The sequence below is a fragment of the Corvus cornix genome, chromosome 7 (assembly GCF_000738735.6).
Source record: "Corvus cornix cornix isolate S_Up_H32 chromosome 7, ASM73873v5, whole genome shotgun sequence".
Taxonomy (NCBI): domain Eukaryota; kingdom Metazoa; phylum Chordata; class Aves; order Passeriformes; family Corvidae; genus Corvus; species Corvus cornix.
The window spans coordinates 34,856,366-34,877,922 of record NC_046337.1 but is presented as its reverse complement, the minus strand read 5'-3'; the positions used below and the strand labels follow the sequence as shown (position 1 = coordinate 34,877,922).

The 21,557-nt window shown below is 40.7% G+C and overlaps 1 protein-coding gene across 9 annotated transcripts in view; it reads left to right on the top strand.

The window, feature by feature from the left end:
- The first annotated feature begins 190 nt into the window (after positions 1-190).
- Positions 191-21,557, top strand: part of KANSL1L (KAT8 regulatory NSL complex subunit 1 like) — a 68,175-nt gene continuing 46,808 nt past the window's right edge. For 2 of the 9 annotated variants that reach the window (XM_039555429.1, XM_039555427.1), the window contains exons 1-2: positions 191-319; positions 6,512-7,629. In XM_039555429.1, the coding sequence (XP_039411363.1) occupies positions 6,542-7,629 (1,088 nt within the window). In that variant the 5' untranslated portion in view covers positions 191-319; positions 6,512-6,541. Of the gene's footprint in view, positions 320-2,660; positions 3,119-5,549; positions 5,695-6,511; positions 7,630-21,557 lie in introns of those variants that run through there. The other 7 variants (XM_039555426.1, XM_039555425.1, XM_039555430.1 and 4 more) reach the window with 6 other exon arrangements.

Genomic DNA, 21,557 nt, shown 5'->3' with positions numbered 1-21,557 from the left:
TTGAACCTGTCCGGAGCGGGGAGCGGCTGTGACCGCTCCCCTCCCACACGGCCTCGGCGCGGGCGGGCGGTGTCCTCGCGTCAGGCGGGGCCCCGCCAATGGCGGGCGGCCACGCCCCCGCAAGGGGCCACGCCCCTCCGCGGCCCGGATTGGCCGCGCTCCTCCCTCTGAGGAACGGGGGAGGCCCCGCCCCGCCGCGCTGTGCTTTAGCTGGGCGCGGACTCGTCAAGAGCGGCAGTGTGAGCCGCGGTGGGCGCGGGGCTGTGCGGGCTTGAGCGGCGGCGCCGGCGCCCCTGTGGAGATCCCGCCGGACGCGGAGGCAAGCGCGGGGCGCGGCGCGGCGGGGCGCCGTGAGGCAGCGGGGGCACGGAGGGACCGGGCGGCGGTTGGTTCCCGCGGCGGGAGTGGCGGGGGCGCATGCGCGGGGTGGGGGCGGGGTGGGGGGTAACGGTCCCTGCGCGCGGCGGGGCGGGGCCGGCGGCTCTGAGGCGGGGGCGGGGCCCGCGAGCGTGCAGGGGCGGGGCCGCCCCGCGGCCGCCCCGCCTGTCCCACCCGGGATTTAAACACTGGATCGAAACTTCTCTCTGGTAATCAACGTGTACCTACGGTCACATATTCCTTTGCTTCGGAGTGACCGTGGGCGAGACTTCTCAGACTGTGGACCGCTTACAGAGCTGGATACTTAACACGAAGTAGTTAGAAAAGCTCTGGGCAGCAGCTCAGAATCAGGTCCTGCAACCTGCCCTGAGAGTTCTGTGCTCCTGAGCTAGTCTTTCCATCCAGTTTCTGCAAGCTTCCTGCTTCCAAAATGCTGAAGTATCTCTCTCCCCAGAAATGTAGCAGTGACTGAAGTATTCTGTACCTACCCCTCTCTAATGGGAAACAAATTAAAAATGGGAATTTTCAATTTCCAATTTGCAATGTGAGCCAAAAAAATCCAAATTATTAAAGTACACCTTTTGTCAAAGGGTAAATACTTCCTTTTTGTGCTTATTTTGATAAAAAGGATATATTAAAAATTACACTGGATAAAGCCTGGTGGATGTACCAGCTCAGAAAGCAGTCTGTGTGCCTTAGGCCTCCTGCTGTATTGGTCCATGGTTTGAAATCCTGGGAAATGGTCTGAGCAGCTTAAAGTCCAGTCATCTTAATTAGTATCTTAGGAGCTGAGTGGGTCTCATTTAAGACCAGGTTTTATGGCCCTCTCTTCAAAGGCTGAAATTCAAAAGTATCAGGGAAACGTTGATATGGACTTTACTATGGATCAGAAAGTATTGCAGATATTTATGTTAGAGACATATGTATGACCTACTTACAGAGGTATCTGTTGTACTACGAAAAGTGTTTAACATATATTAAAAATTACTTCAGACGTTGCTTTGCAAATATGCTGCTATAAACTGAAAAAGAATTAGTTGATGATGTGGTAGTAAACTTGGAAATTATATTGATTCTCTGTTCAGAAGCAGATCTGAACAAGGAGGAAAACAAACCTGTTGAGAGATTTTAATGAGTCATGGATTTTAACATAAATTAATGCTAATGAGTTCCACATGAAATGACTCCTTTTTGATGTTTTTTATGATTGAAACTTCGGGTGGTCTGTCTTAAATGGAGTTCTCTTAGTGTTCAAAGAGAGATCCTTTTTGGGTGGGGGGTTGTGCTGTTTTTTGGTGGTGGTTTTTTTCAGATAGGAGGACTTTGTACTTACATCTTCTGAGGTGTACAAAACACTGGAGTTGCAGTTTTATGTGGATAGTTGTCCCTGCACAGTGAGCGCTGCTGAAAGTTGAGACTCCCCACATAATCCTGTTTGGGTTTATGGGGTTTTTTCCAAGCTATTAATAGAACAAAATACTAAAATGCTTAAATGCACATCATGAGTAACTGGTCTGCTTTTGAAGTGAAAACAAAAGCTGCCTGCTGAAAGGATCTTTTTTTTCTCTCTTAAAGGCTAGGCCCAGGTGTATTAAATATGGACTTCTTTCCTTTTTCTTTCATACTCCTAAGCAGGACATGCCCAATGGGACCAATATCCTTTTTGTGGTCGTTGCTGCAGACTTTTCCATGAGAAAATGCAGACTATGCTATTGAGCTGTTCTTGCTATTCTCAGAAATCACTATGATCCTGTAGATTTTCTGAAAATTGGGAGTGGTAGTTAAAGCCTGAGGGATGCCTCCCAGGCAAGGCTTGAAGAAGCTGGCCAGGGTCAGATCCTGTCTGCTGCACTCAGCTGAGGCAGTGCCACAGTGGTGCCTGTCTGCCAGAGCACTTTATTTTTGTCCAGTGGCTATCAGGAAGGCTGCCCAGGAGGAGCTGGGGATTACAGGACAAACAGCACAAAGCTGTAGGAAACCAGGTTTTGGCAGTTGTGTTGTAGTTTGCTTTTGTAGTTGCCCTCTCTTCTGCAGGTTTTCTCTAAGAGACCTTAAAACAGGTTGAAATACAGTATTTTTGAGCATTCTTGCTGAGATTAATTTTGGGTGTTTCACCAGAGGCTGTCTGCTGTCAGGGACTTTGCTTTGCTTTTGAAATGCCATCTAGGCAAGGAATAAACAGTGGAAGTTGGCTTATCTGAAACACTGCTAATCTGTGAATTAACTGGAAACCACCATATTAATTTGAAATGTTACTTCTAGGTTTCTGAGTTTCAAAACAAAAAGAAATAATAAATGTAAAAATCTCCTCCTAGTCTCGAGGAATCTCATTATTAAGAAGAAAATTTCAGATGTTTATGATGAGGAAAGATGACTCAATATACAAGGAGAGAAGGCTGCTACACAGGAGCCTTGAAAAGCTCATGCAAGTGGAGTTTTATTGTCATTGGAAACTAAAAGATCATAAACAAAAAAATTCACTAAAAGACAAAGCAATCCTCCCCCCAAGCAAAAATCCCCCAAAACGTTGTCTGCACTGTTGTGTAACCAAAGTGATAGTGTTATGCAAGGGGGAGAAGAGTCAAAAAGTGAAAGGACTATAAACAAAAGCTGGGAAATGGAGGGAATGCCACCCTGTGTGCTGGGTTATGGCTGGGTTTTGTTGTGTTTCTTTTAATAGGGTGCTGCTAATCACCAACATGAAGACACTAGTTTCAGGATTTAGGCAAATTCCATTGAGGTAAGTCTAGCTGGGGAAGGGTATAATGCAGAAGTGTCAAGGGAGGACTAAGAAATCAGCAGAGGGAGAGGAGAGGCAGAGGAGCAGGAGTCAGTGGGGGATTAGGAACCTGTAGATGGAGTGGTGGAAGGGAGCAGGGTGCAGGTCGGGCTGTCGTAAACTGCAATTTCCAGCTATATCCTCCTGGGTAATTAAGGCATTAGGGGAGGATAAGCATAAAGTCACTTTAAACATTAGTTGCTCTACTGTGTATGTCTGGTACTTGTTTCTTCCCTTCCCCAGTACTTACTTAGTGTAAGTTTTTCTTTTTACAATACTTCTCAGTCTTTCAAGTGGAGTGTTTATTCAGCAGATGAAAAGCGAACTGTTATCCCATTTAGCAGCATTTCAGTTGTTCTGGTTTTGAAACCTCAAGTAATACACAATGTAAAAAAATCCATTAAATGGTTTTCCTATGACAAAAAAGCTTTTCCCAGAAAGAAAACACTCTTCCAGTATACCATTTTGCAGTACTTGTCTTCCCTCCCTATTTGCCTTTATTTTTTTCTCCCCTTGAAGGTAGAAGGTTTTGCTCTCAAACTCACTTCCCATACGGGTGGAGTGAAATTTTTTTTGCAGCTTTCTGCCAAAATGAAAGAAAATGTGTCAAAATGTAAATTGTAAAATTCTTGTCAAGCCAAGTACTTGTACTAAAATATATTTGTAATTTTTTTGAAGCCGATACTTTGTTTTGCTCCTGTACCTATGATGTGTGTGTGTGTGTGTGTGTGTGTGTGGGAGAACTTCTTAGAGAAATGCCAAGGGCTGGAGACTCTGGCAGTACCAGCTTTTGTAAGGTCTTTTTGATGTCACTGTAACGAGATAAGCACTCCAGAATGTCTCACGCTGACTTCAGGGCAGAAACATTGTATGAAATTTCCAAGTTGCTGCGTAAGGAGTTAATTGGGTGATTTCCCTCTTCAAAAGCATTTTACTTATTTTTAACTATGTTGTAGAGCATCCTCTGTCAGGCACTCCAAATTAGTTAGTGATTTATCAATGCTCTTTAGTGCAATATTTGTGTTCCACATAAGGGGACTTTGATTTCTTCACCTTTTTCCCCTAGAAAAGTTAAAAAGAAGTCCCCCAGATGAAAAAAAAGTTAATAATTTGCTAATAGTATTAATTGAAATTTTGGAGATTTGGAACTGTACCAAAAGGGTGTGTGGTATTTGAGGGAATGTGATCAAGTTAAAACACAGCATTTTAAAGTTTTGTGCTGCCAGTTCTTTGAGTAACCTCCATCTTGATACAGGTATGTGATGCACATCTCCAAACTACTTTTTTGCTTGAACAGCATCCACTGTGTGTGGATGTTTCCTGGGTTTCAGGAATAGCAACCTGTGCCTGTTAAACCACTCAGACTAAGGGAGGTGGATGGTAAAGTTGAAAGTTATAAGCAAATTGCTAGGTGCATGTAGATACCAGGCTGATGGTGCTCTTCTTGGAGAGCTTCTTGAAATTCCTAGGGAGAGGTCCAACACAGGGACTCCTGAGCTTACATTAACCCCACAGCAGAACTGTTCAGTTCTCTCCCCTTGTGTTTTAGCCATGCAAAATTTCGCTGACTGGCTATAGTTATTTGCCGTGTGTTAGGGGCAGGGGGGCATTGGTGTCTGAATCCATACTCCTTTGGATTTACAAATTCACAGGTCTGCTAGCTTTTACAAGAGGAAAGACACAAGTCAGCCAGGTGCTGAGAGCATCGCTGAGTCACCAGAGCCTTTAGGGTTTGGAGCTCCAGTTCTCAGCAGTGCATTTCCCTGTCTGATCCTAGAATGGGCTTCTTCCTGAACAGCTGTCCACTGGGAGGGCTTTGTGCTGAGCTCCTCTGTAGGCTGAAGTTATTGGCTTATTTATAAAGGTTAAAATCCTGTGGATTTTAGTGGTATCACTTAGGATTAACAGTAGGACCACCAAACCTGGTCCCAGTGATGCTAGGAAGGTGATGTACAGAGATGAAAACCTCATGGTTGAAGTACACATGGAGCAATGAAAGGTGAATAAAGTATACAGAGTGGTAAGGCAGTACTGGAGCATGTGGCTCTCTGTGTTTTGCTTCCCATTTTGAGGGTTAAGGATCAAGTATCCAAACTGGTATTTCTCAGCTCCCTAGGTTTCCACATCTCACTTTAATATTTGCACTTTCAGTGTAAAAAACCTGTAGTTATAATCAAGCTAAGGCTTCAGACAGATTTTTTCTTACAGTCCATATGTAGCAGTCTCAGAATCATTGACCCCTTGTGGGGATCTGTGTATTGAAAATTACTGAGCTAGGCAGTTGCTGTGGAGCTCAAGGAAACTGGAGACATTAAAAGGAGGGCAGTGGAAGTGCTGCTCAACTAGTACATGGTTCAGCAGAATTTACTGTGGCATTACTGTGCTGCAATCACTTTTGCTACTGCTCTCTTACTGTTTCTGGTTTTTTCTCTAGCTTCTTAATGAAGAACTGACAGGAACTTATCTTTCAGGCTTCTGCAAGCCATGTTCAATTAAATCATTCATTGGGTTTACTTAACCATCTCCTAAACAAAGCTGTAAGTACTGTGCAAGTGATTCCTGCGTGGTATGCTGTGAAATAGATACAGTATAACTTGGCAGCATAGCTGCTGACAAGAAGGGTTAAAGGTTGACATTGGTCTTTTGATCCCAGAGTCTGGGAACCCTTTGTTAAATGGCAAGCCACAAGCAAAAGGATTGTCATGGAGAACTGTCTTTCCTCAAAAAAAGACATTATGAAAAAAGATATTATGAAAAATATTCTGTATGTTACACAGACAGTGCCTGATGAATAAAGAGTGGGATATGAAGGCTCAGGAAATAACTCCTTTTTGATAGGAAACTTCAGAACTTAAGAGTTTCTGTTTTGAAAGCATTAGCATTGTTGATTGATTTCTAATGTGTATGTATAAGAATATATCATAATTAATCAAATGCTTGCTTTATACAGATTTAGAGTAAATATGTTTCTCTCAATAGTGCCAGTCACGTTGTTCATGGCCATGTTTTTCAGTTTAGGCAAGGTTAGATGACAGACCTGAACTCTTTGGGTCTTATTTCTCAGACTGATAGGATCAAAAATGAAATGAGATATGAACAGTTATTCCCCTGAGATGTAAAGGCTTTCATTGCACATGGATCAGCCTCTGAATGAAATAAAAAAAAAAACCAGCGGAGAGAGTGTTCTTGTTTGACTTGGGAGGCAACATAGTCTGTGTTCTTTAGATAATGTTCTTTTTTATGGAATCTCTGAATGATGTCGAAATGTTGAAAGAATGAAATGTCTAACAGAGTTGTTGTGTTTGTATTGTGTCATGAAAATGAGAAAATTTACATGGCCCATGTTATTTTCAGGTTTGCTGTAAACTACCTGTCATAGCTATAATGACACCAGCCCTCAGAGAGGCAACAACAAAAGGTCATGGTATCCACTTGTCACCTTCTTTGTCCTCTAGAGCTATGGAGTCTGATACAGCTTTGTGCATGGAAAATTCCAGAGCAGTGGAAGAGAAGATAAAAGAGGACTCCATCACACAGATTACTTGCTCAGTCCTGGGGTTCCCCACTGCTGAGCCCAACCTCAGGAATGATATCTTCCGTGTGCAGCATTTTGGTTCCCCACCATCCTCCAAGTGCTATCAGTCTGTCTTGTTAATGAGTACAAATTCTGCGTTTAGCAACAAAACTGGTAAGCAAAAGAAAGCAGGAGAGCCCGGCTGCTCCAAGATGAGAAAAACATTACATAATGGTGCTGACACATCATTTGGTCAGATTAGTCATTCAGAACCCGAGCAACAGGTCAAAGGGGCAACGTTTTCAGAGACCACATCTCCGAACTTGGCAGGGATGCAGAGACTTTCAGGTTCAAGTGTAATTGAATCCAGTAATGCAGAAGAAATGCAGCTTTTAAATGGTAAATGGTACAAGAAGAATGGGGTTTTGGGTAGGGCTTTGGAAGTCTGCACTGAAACAATAAAAGGGGATTTATTACACCAAATTCTTCATGGGCCTTCAGAAGGGATTTTGACCTGCACCCAGGAGGAGGTGTATGCTCGTTTACTCCAGTGTGTCACTAAGCAACAAATGGAAATCAGTCGCGCCAAACGAACTCAGAAGCGTTTACAAATGCTCCTGGCAAAACATGTTATCAAACACTGTGATCAGCAGCTGAAATGCTTTGTGAAACATCAGCTTCAGAGAATGAAGGTTTTCCATGAGCCAACTAGATTTTTGAGCAATAGCTCCCTCAGATGCACTGAAGGTTGGCCGGAAAACAACACAAGTACTTCAAAGCGTAGTTCAAGTGTGGACGTACAGAACGGAGTTAGTGTTGCACCAGGTGAAATCCGTGGGTTTGCACTTTCTACTGGAGGGCTGCTGTCTCGTGTGGAAAAGGACCTGGACTCTGATGCAACATGTAGCAGCTCAGATGAAGATGGTGAGGAACAGACTGTAAGAACAACTGTGGAAGCGTAAGTGTTAAATTCCTGCTTAGACTCATGTATTTCTTACCTATAAATCAGGATGGAAGGGTCTAGACCTACGGATTCCATCTTGTGTGAGTGACTTTGTCCAGTAGATAATGTTACTGAAACCAGCAAGACTGACAGTGTGAGCTAGGTTTGGCAAAAAGTAAGAACTTCTAATTAATGCATTTAAGGAGCAGTTGCTTTACTAGATTGCAGAGAACTAGAGTTTGTACTGCACTCTATCAATTTGCATTACATCAATACTGCTCATACTCAAATGGTGCTGTAAATCAAATAGTAATAGCTGTAAATACTTTGGTCCAGAATGAAAATAATTTTAATTTTTCTTGGCGTTATTACACATTAGTCAATGTTAGGATCTTGAAATCCAGTATGATGTGATAAAGAGTAAAAATTCAAAATGGTCATCTGATGCAGGTATCTGGTTGTTGGTATATTGAAAAAGTTTGGTTCTTTAACTTTTAATTTTTAAAATGTTAATTTACTTACTGAAGTCACTCTGCAGCTATAAATGTAGCTAGCAGTGGTGTTTTTATTGTTGCTGGTATCTTTTTCAAGAAGAACCAGAGGGAAATTCATATCATTAACTAATAGTGTCTTGAGTTGGCAGGAATCCTGTCAATACTAATCACTGTGGCTTTGAAAATCAGTGGTAGGTAAGAGGAGATAGTACAATTGCTTTCTGATGATGGTACAACCTTCTTTCTTTTTCTTTTTTTACCTCTGCCTTGCTACACTATTAACACAATCTCTTCAGTCAAGAAATTTTAGAAAGCAGTGAAAGGATTGCTGCTTTCCTCTTCCCAAAGCTGGAGAAACGAGCATGTCTTAAGGTTTGTTGGGATGTAATAGTCAGGACTGTTATACACAGAAGAGAGCTGCACACAAATGCAGCAGCTTGGTAGGAGCTTCGTGACGCCCACATTTCTGGTGGGTTCTTACAGATTGTCAGGACAGGGTTTGTGTTTACACAAAACTTTCCTTATACCCTCTGCTGTTATAGGTTGTCTAGAAAAAATAAATTAAAAAATACTTTAAAACACGTACTTCCAGTTCTGCTTCCTGAAAAGCATAATGCTCAGAAGAAATCAAGTAAGCTTCTGAAACTGAAAGAGCCGTGCCCTGTTACATGTTTATAGCTTCAGTCCAGCAAGGCTGTGTTCTGCTAAGCTCTGTGGGTCTCAAAAACAGAGGAGAAAAGGTTTTCATTTTCTTTTACATATTGTCAGAATGGTAAATACTGTGCTGAAGTCCAGCCAAAGCATAATGACTTGCCAACTAAGTTAGGATCACCTTAAATATTTGAGTTTGCTAATTATTCTTTTGAAATATTTTGATGAAAAACATAATTTGGGCTCTCCCCAGCATAGAAGAATCCACCTTCTTCTCCTAACTTCTGAGTAATAGCTCTGCCTCTAGGAGATTGTGATTACATGAACTGAAGAGGAAAACTCCTGAGAAATTCTTAATTCTTGAAGGGTAGTGGATAATGTAAAATTTGGACCAAAGTTCTGTGTGATGGTTTTCTTTTTTCTTCCTGCCAGGGACACTTGAATTTCTAACTCTGCCTGCCAGTCCTTTGCCTTTATTCCTTCTTGTGGCTTTTGGGGTTCCTTAAGTTATCTTTCCACTTAAGGCTTACTCAGTTTGCTTTGTTGCGCTGATGAAAAAATCCACAGAGGATTATTAAGAGCAAACCTATCACCTTTGGCTCAGGAAATCCCCAAGCTGCTATTGCTGGCAGCTGGGGGAATGTTCAGGAGAAGCACTGCTCCCTCCATGCCTGCAGTCTTGTCACAGTGTTATCTCAGCTACTGCTAAAAGGCAGGAGAACTAGGTAGATGATCTGTAGTGTGACTCAATGTGGCCCTTTATTTTGGGTTGTTTGTTCTTCTCCCTCCTTCTTCCAGCAGCAACAGCCTTGCTGCATTGGTAGGGAAATAACCACTGGCGTTCGAGGTGTGCTGCTGGACCAGCAAGCTTAGAGTTAAAAGTACTGCCTGATTTAAGCAGAAGACTTGTCTTTGTGCCTAGACTAAGGCAGTGCTTGAATTAACATTGCATTGAGGACAGACTGTCTCTTATTTGAATTTATCATTATCTTCAGCTCAATGTTTTTCTTCTATTTCTCCAACCTTCCTAAGATTCGCCTTTGTGGCTAAAATGCTGCCCTTTTCCTTCGAGGTAACAAAGGTAAATCAGTTTTTGACCAGTTCAGCTGATGAGATTTGCTGGTTCCTGAGCCTTGCCACTTTAAGGCCATTTGGATTGCCTTTCATCTGGACAAAAGAAACAAAATTACTATCCATTTTTATTTCTGCTAAGTGGATTTACATGCTTTGAAATGGCTTTCTCTCCTCAGGAATTGGTTCTAAGTGCTTTCCAGAAACAATGGGATCATATAGGTGAGAGAATACTCATTTCCTCACCTGTGTGGAAATATTTATTTTTCATAGTGAGGACTTTTACTCTGAATTCCTCTGTGATATTCTTCATAATACTTAACTGTAGATACTATAAGGTTCAAGTAATGTAGTGATGAATGAAAAGAATGTTTTGGTTTTGCCCATATCTCAGTAGACTGACTGCATTTTACTTGAGGGTATAATCACACTTGTGACTGGTCACTGTCATGACTGTGGTGTTTTTCATCCTTTTTGTGGGGGGAGGAGGTATCAAAATGTGCAAGGCAGGGAGGAACCTGCAGTTACTATGTCTACCTGAGAACAGTGTGTTTCCCATCAGGAGGGAGAAGTTGATTCCAGCTCCAATTCCTCATGCTAGTTAAAAATCCTGGAGTTATTTTTAGCATTTTGAACCTGTTCATTCTCATTATCCTGAAAAGAGTTTTTCCCAATGAGTGTTGACATAAGCTCTTCTGAGCTGTATCTCAATGCTTTGTGGCTCAAGTAAGATTGTCTTTATCCTTCTATTTCAATACCTTTGTTGTTTAGTTGCAAATAGCTATTGTAAGATATTTAAACCATTGTTTCTACATTCCATAGATTCTGTCCTCAAGATGAGATTCTTGGTCTGCTGTTGAAGGCAATTCACAGTACTTACCGAACTTCTCTAATGCCTAGAGTAATTGGAAAGGCTCATCGCATTTCAAGAGCTTAATCAAATCATGTTTTACTCTTCTGAGTGTCTACTAAAAAGAAATATGAAAAAACAGTTGCCTGTCTTTAGGGCCTTTGTCATTTTGCCGTTACTGTCAGCTCATGAGTGTCTTTAACCTGTCAGTTGTCATAGAACCACATTTCCAGCAGTAACTTTTGGTGTATTTTAGTACCATTCCATCATTTAGGCATAGGAAAATCCCACTACCCAGGGGATGTGTTAGTCTTTCTCTGTAGTTTCTCAAAGGCAGCTGTTTGGTGCTGCTCGCTGGCTCCCTGTTAGGTGTTAGAAACCAGAGCAGACAGTGCCCAAGGAAGGCGACACAAAGCTGACCATTAGTAATTCCTTCAGGGATTCATAACTAACACTTGATATGCAACATAGACAGCATTTCACCAGCTGAATTTACTTGAAACCTGTTGATCTTTGTGGCTTATGACGATGAAAGATTATACACAGACATAGTCATAGATTTCAAAGAAACACAGGTCCACTCTGGGAGCAGTGCGTATCCTGCTAGGCCAACTCCACATTCTTACTGATGTATTTTGTGTCTTTTCCTGATGTAGTAAGAAGTACAATGTACCACAAAGAACTCTGATGCTCAGGTGGTCATTTGGGAAACTTTTAAAGTTGCAGAGCTTTTCTTCTACGTACACTACATGTGTGATATTCCAGAATCAAAAGATACATCACTGTGGTTCTTTGAAGAAACAGCTGCTCACTCCATCAAACAGTAATACCTGCACCTAATCAATTAGACAGAAAAACTGCGTGCAATAGATTTTTCTGCAAAATAAGTAGCTCTTTCTACTCATGAAAAGTCCTGTGCCTCATTTTCCCAGTTCTCCTTTCCCTATCCAAATATAATCCTTTTGCATCATTTGGTGGGATTTTTCCCTCTGAAATGTTTTCATGCTTTTTCCTCTGATTTCTGAAAGACATGTTTTACTGATTATCCTCCAGCAATCTCACACCTGACAAAGACGCACTGTTACATCTTTCCATGGCCACAGGGTTTATTGTGCCTGGAAACTTTCATCATGAATGTGAAGAGATAGTAAATCTTTCTCGTTTTTTTTTTTTCTCTGCCTCTTTATTTTTTCCCCCTTAGATTGATAGTTGGAAAGAGAAGATGGGAAATCTGCTTTTAGTACAAACATGTGATGGGGAGGGGAGCATTAAGGCAGAGAAAACACAGGAAGGAAGAAAACATTGTGACTAGTATCTCCAGTCTAATCTGTTTGTTCTAGATTATTTTCCATTTTCCTAGCATTTTTTCCTGTGGCTGACTGAGCAACATCAATGCAGTTCTGCAGGCCTGGCTATATACAGTACTGCTTAAAGGACAGGGTTTATTGCAAGTCTTCGAGCCGTGTTATAAAGGGAGGCTGTTTGTTTTTGCAAGGTCAGGTCCTAATTTTCCACACTGAGCTGTAATTTCACTTCATATCTGATATGAGAACTGAATTATGAGTTTGGAAAGGGGAGGAGGAGAGTCTGCCAGGACTAAATACTGCTCTTAAGCACAAACTCCAACTTGTTTCCTGGTTTTAAGACGTTTTTAGTTTATAAGTCCAGGAAATGTCTTATTTGCATAGAAGATTAGTATGAGGGCTTTTGAATAAGTATAAATTCATTGGTGTTAATAATATGCTGATTTAAGAATGTTTTATATGTTGCTTTTTCAAGAATTCCATTTTCTTGAAATGGAAAGGCTCCTATCACTAGGATGTGGGAGGAGAATGAAAGAAAAGTTAGCTTTACATTACCTTCTGTTTTAACTCTAAGGATACATACAGCAATGTATTATTTCAGAATATGTTTAACCTCACTTGGCTGGGTTTCTGTAAAATGGATTTAAAACTTCTTTAGGGTCCCACATGCATTTGCTGTTTTGCTTTAGAGATCTCATGTGCAGCAATAAAAACTTGCTGTTGAACAAGACTTTGTTCTCACAATACCAGAGTAATGTTCTTGTGAGTGGGGATCCTGATTTCTAACCTGTAATTACGTTAATGTTTTTGCAGCTGCTGAAGGCAGACTGAAAGGTTTTAGTGAAGGGCAGAAGGTTTGACAGGTTTCAACCTGCAAGGGAAACTTGGAGCTGGGAATGTCAAATCTATTAAGTTAGATGGGTGTTGAACTCAAATAAAAACTTGGCATTACTCGTCTTAATAACTGTTTAATACACAGTCAAGATGGTGTAGTAGCGTAGCATATCTAATAAGCAGGCACATGTGTATACATATGTAACCTTCTCTGCTTAATTAAATTGGAGACAAGAAGTTGGTTCTTGATGTCAGCTGCTGATTAATCAGTGGTTTATGGCTAACTTTTTTCTTTCACTAAGCTGTGAAATGTGTTTGTTTTAATTAAAAGATTTGTTTACAAACAACAATGAACTGTCTTTATAACTTCTTGTAAAGCAAGGGCACTGTTATTTTGGTTTATAGCTAACACTGATTTGTGAGAATATACTTCAGAGTTACACATCCAGTGCCTTTGAAAATCAGCATACGTGGGCCCCTGATAGAGAAAATTATTTAAATGTTTTCATTTTTACATGAAGTAAAAAGTGTGCATTAAGACTTCCCAAAGTAGGAATGCTCTCCTATAACAGAATTTCATTCATACTGCTAAATATGGGTTAGGAATGTGATGTTAGATGTTGGATTTAAATATATTGACCTGTGCTCTTTTTTTACTGAAACGGCTGTAAATTATTTTATTTTCATCCACACACATTGCCTAGCTCTTGTGAGTCAAAAGAAGTATTCTGTTTGGGAATTTAAATCAATTCAATTTTCAATTAGCAAACTTCTAATTTCTGATTGTGGTGTTGTAAAAAAAAATAAATCTGGAGGTCTTAAGTTTGAATATATGTGGACTATAAACTCCCTTTCTTCCCAGCCCATGAGGTAGACTGAGCAGCTGTAAAACTCAGTGAAATTCAATCACAGGCTCCTACAAAACACCCGAATACCAAACTGTTCAAACCTACATTCATTATACTCCCCACCCCATGTCCCTGCTGACTGAATTGCGGGGTTTAACCTCAGAAAGACCTCCATCCTTGCCCTGTGAAGCAGACAGCCAAGTTCTCTGTGGTTCCTCCTCTATTCACAGCACAGCACACCTGCAGCAACTGGATTTCTCGTGTACCAGAGTGTCCCATGTTCTCAGCGCAGGTGCCGGGGTCCCTGCTGGGGCCCTGCTGCTGCAGGATCCCCACCCAGAGGTTTCATAGTCAGCACAGCCCCTCTGCACCTTCCTTTGTGTCAGGCCTGAAGCGGGACCCCTGTCAGATGTGCCCAACTGCCTTACCAGCCAGAGGAGCACTCTGCTAGTTCTCCTGTTAGCCCCTTCCCCACAGCACTCCCCACATAAGGCACATTCCCAGAGGTGGAACGTGGATGGCAGTGTGTGGTGGTACCTTTGCTTCTGCTCCTGCTCCTTCTAACCTGATTTCTCTGTCGTGGACTTCCACACCTACCACAGCCCCTCCTGACTCTCCTGGCAGTCCCTGCTGGGACAGTTTTGTACTGCTTCTCTTGGGCTACAACCCCTCCACTACCGAAAGCCTGCTGCTGACTTCGGTGTATCTGGCATGAACCTTCCTGGTTCAACTGTTAGTTGTCCAAGATGTCTCAAAAAAGAATATGGCTCTTACACATTTTACATTGGAATCTGATACTATATATGTGTGTGTATATATATATATGTACTGATTTATAAGATGGAGTTGGACCTTATATGAAAACCATACCCATCTTTTCCTTGTAAGAATATAAATACAAATTTTGGAATAAACTTCAGTGGCTGGACAGCATTGATAAGCTGCTTGTGTATAATGTTCCATTTGCGCAAATCTTTAAAGGAGTGTATTTTGTAAGTTCTGCCTTATTTTATGTTGAGCATGGGCTACAGATGTAGCACTACTTAGTTTCGTTTTGAAGGGCAGTTGTGTCACACTTAGAGAGAAATTCTAGGCCTGTGTTCCTGGTGTTTTGTTGTTAATCTATCCATGTTGTGCCATTTCAAAGGCAAGAAGAGAAGCTTGTTTCTTGGCAGCCCTGCTGTTCTTGAAGTTTCTTTGCATTTTAGCACTACCTGCTTCTCTGCTTCACGTTGGACTGATGTACAGCATACTGGGGTGCTGAAGCAGACAGTAGAATCTTAAAAATTATTATTAAAGTATTTTTAACAAAAGCCATTGGCAGATAATCAATTTACAGCATGTTTGGGGTTTTTTTATTTTATTAAGAGGAAATGCTGCTGGTTGTTTACCTTTTGCAGGTTTTTACTTCCTGGACGGTTAATATTCTGACTGACTCCACCTTCACTAACCCGTTTGGCCTTTTATAATTAACACAGCTCTAAAGAATTAAGTAAACAGAAGTGGAGATGAAAGGCATGTACCAGGTTGTGAAGCCAGCCAGTGGAAAGATTCAACACTCTAAAAGATCCTTTAAGAAGCTGAATATTTAATTTATTCTGTCCACAAATTGAGTTAACAATTCAGTGCAAGTTTTAACAATTCAGTTTCTAATATAAAACAGCAGCGGTAGTGTGATTCTTTGCAGGGACCCAGGCAAATACTGGCTGTGGTATCTCATCAGTCTGGAGGATGTCATTTCTCAGATGAGGGAGCATATATAGAGCGCCAGTGAAATTCTTACTAAATCTTTCCCTTGCTAGGGTATCTAAGCACAGAGACTTTTCCTTTTCATATTTTCAGTTTTCTTCTGCAGCCTTTTTTTCTGAATATTAGTTTTCCTCTTCTACCCACTGTCCCTTCTCTCTTTGTGGAAGATGTAAAAATTTGATTCCATTGCTACTTAATTCCTTGCTACTTAATTTTTTTCCCCCCATGAATTTTCTCTTCAAGAGAAAAATCACAGCTATGGTTGATAACTTCAGGTGTTAGTGCATAAATTCCTCAGGCCTGATGGCGCAGCAGAAATGTTCAGCTGGATACAGTTTTTTGGTTTGGGAAGATTAAGATGTGTATTATATGTTGGTATCAACATGCGTTAATGGATTCAATTCTGAAAGTATTAAATGGCTTCAATGTGTCAGAGATGGTGGGGCCAAGCATGGGTGCCAGAAATTGTTGTGATAAGCAGTTGCTGATGTCTGTAGATGATAGGGATAACTGTAACCCATGTTTTGGGAAGCTGTCTAGTGTTCCAGAGGAAAATGTCTGCCAGATAAAAATTTCTGTTAAACACCAAAGGAGATAGCGACCTGGAAGGCTCCAGAAGAATGACCTGGCTGCAGATCTTCATAGAGGTTGCAGGCTAATTTTGAGCACCAGAGAAATTCTCTCGACTGACTTTTTTTGAGTAGGAGTGGGGCACGGGGGGTACATAGCTTGGTTTGGTGTTGGTTATCCCAAAACAGCAGCATATTGCTCCGGCATAGTCTGAGCAAAGGCTGAGCGTGAACTGCCACAGTAAATAGTGGTTTTTTGTGTAATGTTGATCAGCTGTAATACTAGAGGGAAGATTTTGTTACAGTTTGTTTTAATCTTTTTTGCACTCAGGAGTGCGTAGAAGAGACTGCATTCATAAAACAGCACGCACTGGCATTTTTAGTTATGTAGTTATTATGGGTTTAACAGTTAACTGATCCAGGGGAATTAATACTTCAACAGCAACTGAAGTTCATCCTGAAAACAAACATTATATAGGTGTGCTGGAAGAATTAGTCCTTGAGAAAGCATTTACGGGTCATTTCATAGTTGTACATATTTGTTCAGCCATTACAAGTGTTGGAGGTTTTGGTTGGGAGTGGGCATGCACTTTTATCGCATAAGGAAAATCTAGATAAGGTTATCTAAAATATGAGCAGATCTGAATTCACCTAATTAGAGTATTTTATATCTTCTTCTAGTCTTCATAGGTAATCTCTCACTGTCAGTGTCTGCAGAGAGAAGAAAAATGGACATGCTGAAGATCTCCACCATGTTGACCAAAGCTATGAGAAGCCCTGGGCCCACATTAGTGGCTTGCAAGAAAATGCTTGTATTCAGGACAGTTGCTTTTTGGGCTTTAACATATGTAGTCAGAGAACTGACTGTAATGCTGGTGTAAAATTAGGGGCAGCTGAGGAGGTTCACAGCTATCAGCTCCAGTCCTGGAGGAACTCCCACCACACTAGTGTGCTGTGGAGCATTTGTGATAGAGCCATGTGGAGAATATTTTGTATTTTTGTACAACTGAGTGTCTCAAGAGAATTGGGGGATGACTGGTTTTTTCTCAATGTTTCATGAAGTTCATGGTGAGTCATACGATGTCTGGATGGAATTTAAAGACTTGAAAACTATCTGATTTCTTTTTGCTTTTCAGTTTCTGGAGATCAGTCCTTCATAAAAGCAATAAACTTCTGCCCTTGTTTTCAGTGACTCCCACTAAGGAGGGTGATTGGCTCTTTATCCTGAGGGTAGAGTCACTCTGTGGTTTATCAGCTGCTTTTTGCTCCCAAGTGCTTCACTGCTATGTGATTAGCAATAGGCCTCTGTTAGCCCGGGAGTTCCCCACAAGAGATGTGCCAGCAGGGATGTGGTAGAGGTCACTTTAGGATTGTATCATCTGAAAACTCGATGTCAGAACACTGTGGATTAAACGGAAGGGAACATCACCTAGCAGAAAGAGCAAAATACCCCATGTTGAGAGAGTGAGCAGAAATGTAAGTGTGAGATGATGTCAGGAAGAACTGCTGTTCTTACGTTTAATGAAGAATTTTGGAATTGGAGGATTGTTTTTCCCACCCACACTATGTGAGTGCCTTGCTCTCTGGCTTGCATGCATTTAAGAGTGTTGTTAGTTGAAAATGTTGGTGTTTTTAAAGCCTTTTGAAAGGTGACTGTTATGGGTTGGCAAATGTGGTTTTTGAGTTTTGATGTGGGTCTGTTGCAAGCATGCTCCTTTCCTGTGTAGCAGGAAGCATCCTGCCATTGTCCCTGCAGACATGTCATGGTAGGGCATGTTACTTGTTCTCACTGGGAGTTACAAAGGTGGAAGGCTTTAGTTTCTTTTTAATTTTCAGCGTATAAGATACTTGTGGAGAATCTTGCCATGGTCACAGGGCTGCACACTCTAAAATACTCTTTCCTGTGCTCATCATACTTTCTTGAACCAGCCTTCCTGGATACTTACTGTCAATCCCAGGTTCTGTGTATTTTGTGCCTTTTAAACACCATTGTGTTTCTCCATCATTTATGAACTGTTTTCAGGCTTATTGTTTTGTTTGCTTATAAAAATAAAATATGCTTTTAAGGTTTAAATTCCACCTCTTCTCCTTTCCTGTAACCAAAATACCCCAAACCCCCACACAAACCCCAAACAGCAGTGTGTGTAGCACAGCAATTTTATCTTGGTCAGCAGTTCCCTTTTGCACTCAGCTAGGTTGCCTGCATCTGTTTTTTTGGCACAGGCTGATCTTAGCTATTGGAAAAACATAAATCTCACCCAAAACACAATGGAAGCACTGGAAATACTTCTGAGGGTCCTGTTGTGTTCTGCAATGTTGGTTTGGTTATGTAAAAACATTGTTTGTTCTCAGTGTTTCTCGTTGGGGGAAGGTGAGAGTGCTACAGGGTTCTTCTGTGCATTCTGTCCTTAGGTCATGGCTGAAAACTTACTTCAGTTCCAGCAACAGTACCAACTGTAATAGCAGTACTTAGTGGTCTTTACTTGCCTCTTCAGTCTCAGCAGAAGCAAGTAGATTTGATGAAATACATACACTGCCTCTGCTGTTGCTGATGATCCCCAGCTGAATTCTTTTCCGTACTTTGGGATGCCCCAGTACAGCGTGAATGTCTGCTCCTAGTTACATTTTTGATCATACTTTGTCTGCATTTGTGTATGTGCTCCTTGTACATTGTTTGTTCTTCTGCATTTCTTTTTTTTCCTTCTCTTGCAAGTTGTGCAGGATTGACCTGCAGTCAAACCAAAATAGAAATGCAGGAGGGTATTTCACATGGAAATAAGTTTTGCCCCTAATGCAATTCCAGCATGTTTTTGTAGGGCAATTTAAATGAGATGTTTTATTCATACAAAATCAGCATTGCTCTGTTTTTTTCCAGTTCTAATAGTCCTGGATGAATGTAGATCATCTGCAGATTTAGAGTCATTGCAAGAGCAGTAAGTTTATATGCAAATTTAATATTCCACTGTACTACAGTACTGAACATGAGAAACTTTCCCAGTGTAGTATGGTTTATACTGAGCTGCCAGCAGAAGAATGATTTTGGAATTCCATATGATCTTTGAGTCAAAAGCACGGAAACCAAGTAAAGATGCTTTGCAAAAGGAGCACACAGGAAGCAGGACAGACAGAAACGTCTTTTTTCTTGTCTCATTCCCAACAGAAAACAAGAGCATGAGCTTATACATTAGCACCTGCTTCTGACTTCCTCCTTCAGTGACAGGCCTGGTTATTTTTATAACTGTTTGTAGTTGGTTTTTTGGTAGGTTTTTTTTTTTTCTTCTTCTCTGGGTTTGCAGAATTAATGAATTCACTGGAGCCACATTAAAACAACGTCCTTTTACTGAGTGAATGTTAAGCTTTACTGTCTGGCATCCCAGGAACAGATTTACTAGTTTGGGTTTTGTTTCAGGTTGTTTTTTTTTTGTTGTTGTTGCAGAAATAGGTTATCATTTGTCACTTGAGCAACCATCCTACTTTGCATGCAAACAGCTCACTTTAGGAGTGTGAGGATAGTTCATAACGATTTTATCTCTCTTAGGAGTTACAAGCTTTACTAAAAGATTTTTAGAGAAATAGACTTACAGCAAAAGATGGTAAAAAATAATGCAAGATCAAACAAATAGGAGTGAAAGGGATGGGAACAGAGTTCAGCAATGCTTCTGTCTCTTATCCTGTCTGCAATGCATCAAAGCCAGGAAGGGGATCTAGACTTAAACTTGCTTCAATCATGCTGCCCCTGAAGTTAAAATTAACCAGGAGCAACTCTAATCCATGTCACTGTGTAGCTGCCCAAGTCTTTGAGCAGGCACTGGCCTTGGGGCAGCCTGGGCTGGCAAGACATAGAAGCTAAAACTGCTTCCTTTGGCCTGAGCATAAAATGTTTGTGCTTAGTTAGGTGGAAACCTTTCCTTAGAGTGGGACCTAAGGACATTGTTACACACTAATTAAATGCTGTTATTTTAATTATGTAATAGAATTTAAAGCCTTAAGAAATACTTGCATAGTGTTTTAGAATGAAGCAAAAATGTACTTAATATGTTTAACAGTGAATGCAGTTGATTCAAGATTAAATACTGTGTTTAAGGGGAAAAAAATGCAAACATTTTTTAAAAATAACTTGTGATATAACTTTGCAGAGGATTCTGGTATGTGTAAGACAGTAATGTACAGGGGTTATAGCATTTAACATTCCTTCTACTGTCAGCTGTGATTCAATATTGCTTGTGGATTCCCTTATGCCACACTGATTTCATGTAGGGTAGGTGACATAAGACCAGTTCTGGCCCTTTCCATTCTGCTTCTTGTTTCCCAGCTGTGTACAGGACACCTTACTTTTTTCCTCATTTCCTTCCCACTCTTCCTCAGTCTGTTTGAGGGTAGCTCCCCTTTCTCCCCAAACTGTTGCATCTAGCTTGGGAGGTGAATCTGTCCATGTGATTTATTTCCTTTCACCTTGGCTTTGTTTTTACAGTGTCCTGGTTTGCGGGGTTTCATCATTCATTTGTTCATTTGCCTTTTGAGAAAGGAGCAGAAATAAACACCTCAGTACTCCTGTTGGGTTTTTCTCAGTTATCCTCTTTATTCCTCTTTAATTTGTTTTTTGTTAAAATTATTAACTAAGGGATTTTTATAGACTCATTAAGCAGCTCTTTCTTAGGACTAGCTTTTTGCCAGACCAGGGTCCTGAGACAAATCTTAACTATTCCAGCCACCATGGTTGTGTGAACACATTAAAATTAAATCTTTGAATTCAGATTCCCTCCCTTTCCCTGCAAAGTGTATTTTATTATTTCCAGGAGCGCAAACATGCAAAAGCTGTCCATCCCAGAGAAGTTTTTGTTAGGAAGACCTGGTTAGAGCATAAGTAATTGTGACTCTTTACTCTTTGCTGGTATTGATGGGAAGATAAAGAGAAATAAAAAGAGGTCAGAAGATAGATTTTCACAAGATGACTTCATATGCCTTTTTTTCTTAGGAGAAAATTATGAATAGAATATGTAAAATGTAAGTAATTTATTATTATATATATTTACAGAGTTCTTTGAGTTCTTTTTGATAGTAATCCACATTGCTTTCTCATAGAACTTGGATTTAAATAGGGTGTTTCAATCTCCATAATTTTGTATGTTCATTTTTTTTGTGTACAAGAGAGTTTAAACTGGTGATAAATTATGTGGGAAGATAATTTATGTTAAAAGGGAGAGGATTATGTATTTTAGAGGTGACCTACCCGACACTGTGTTTATTGTTACCATATATGATAGCTAAACTAGACTGAAAGTTCTGAAATTTTGAGTTATATTATGTTTTATAATATTAGCCTTGAAAATATTAGGATTCTCAAATTTGATGATTCCCTGCTCATGCCAGGATGTGTCTAGCATCTTCTGCAGGGGGCTGTATTACCTTTCTTTGTTGTTGAGGTAGTTGACACAAAATTCTGCATGAAACAATTGCACTTGTATAATGTTCCTATGCCAGATCGTACCATCTGCTATTTCTTGTATCTTTTGTGATACTTCAGTGCTCTTCATTGCCTGGGGAACAGGAGATCATGTATTCTGCATGTGCAC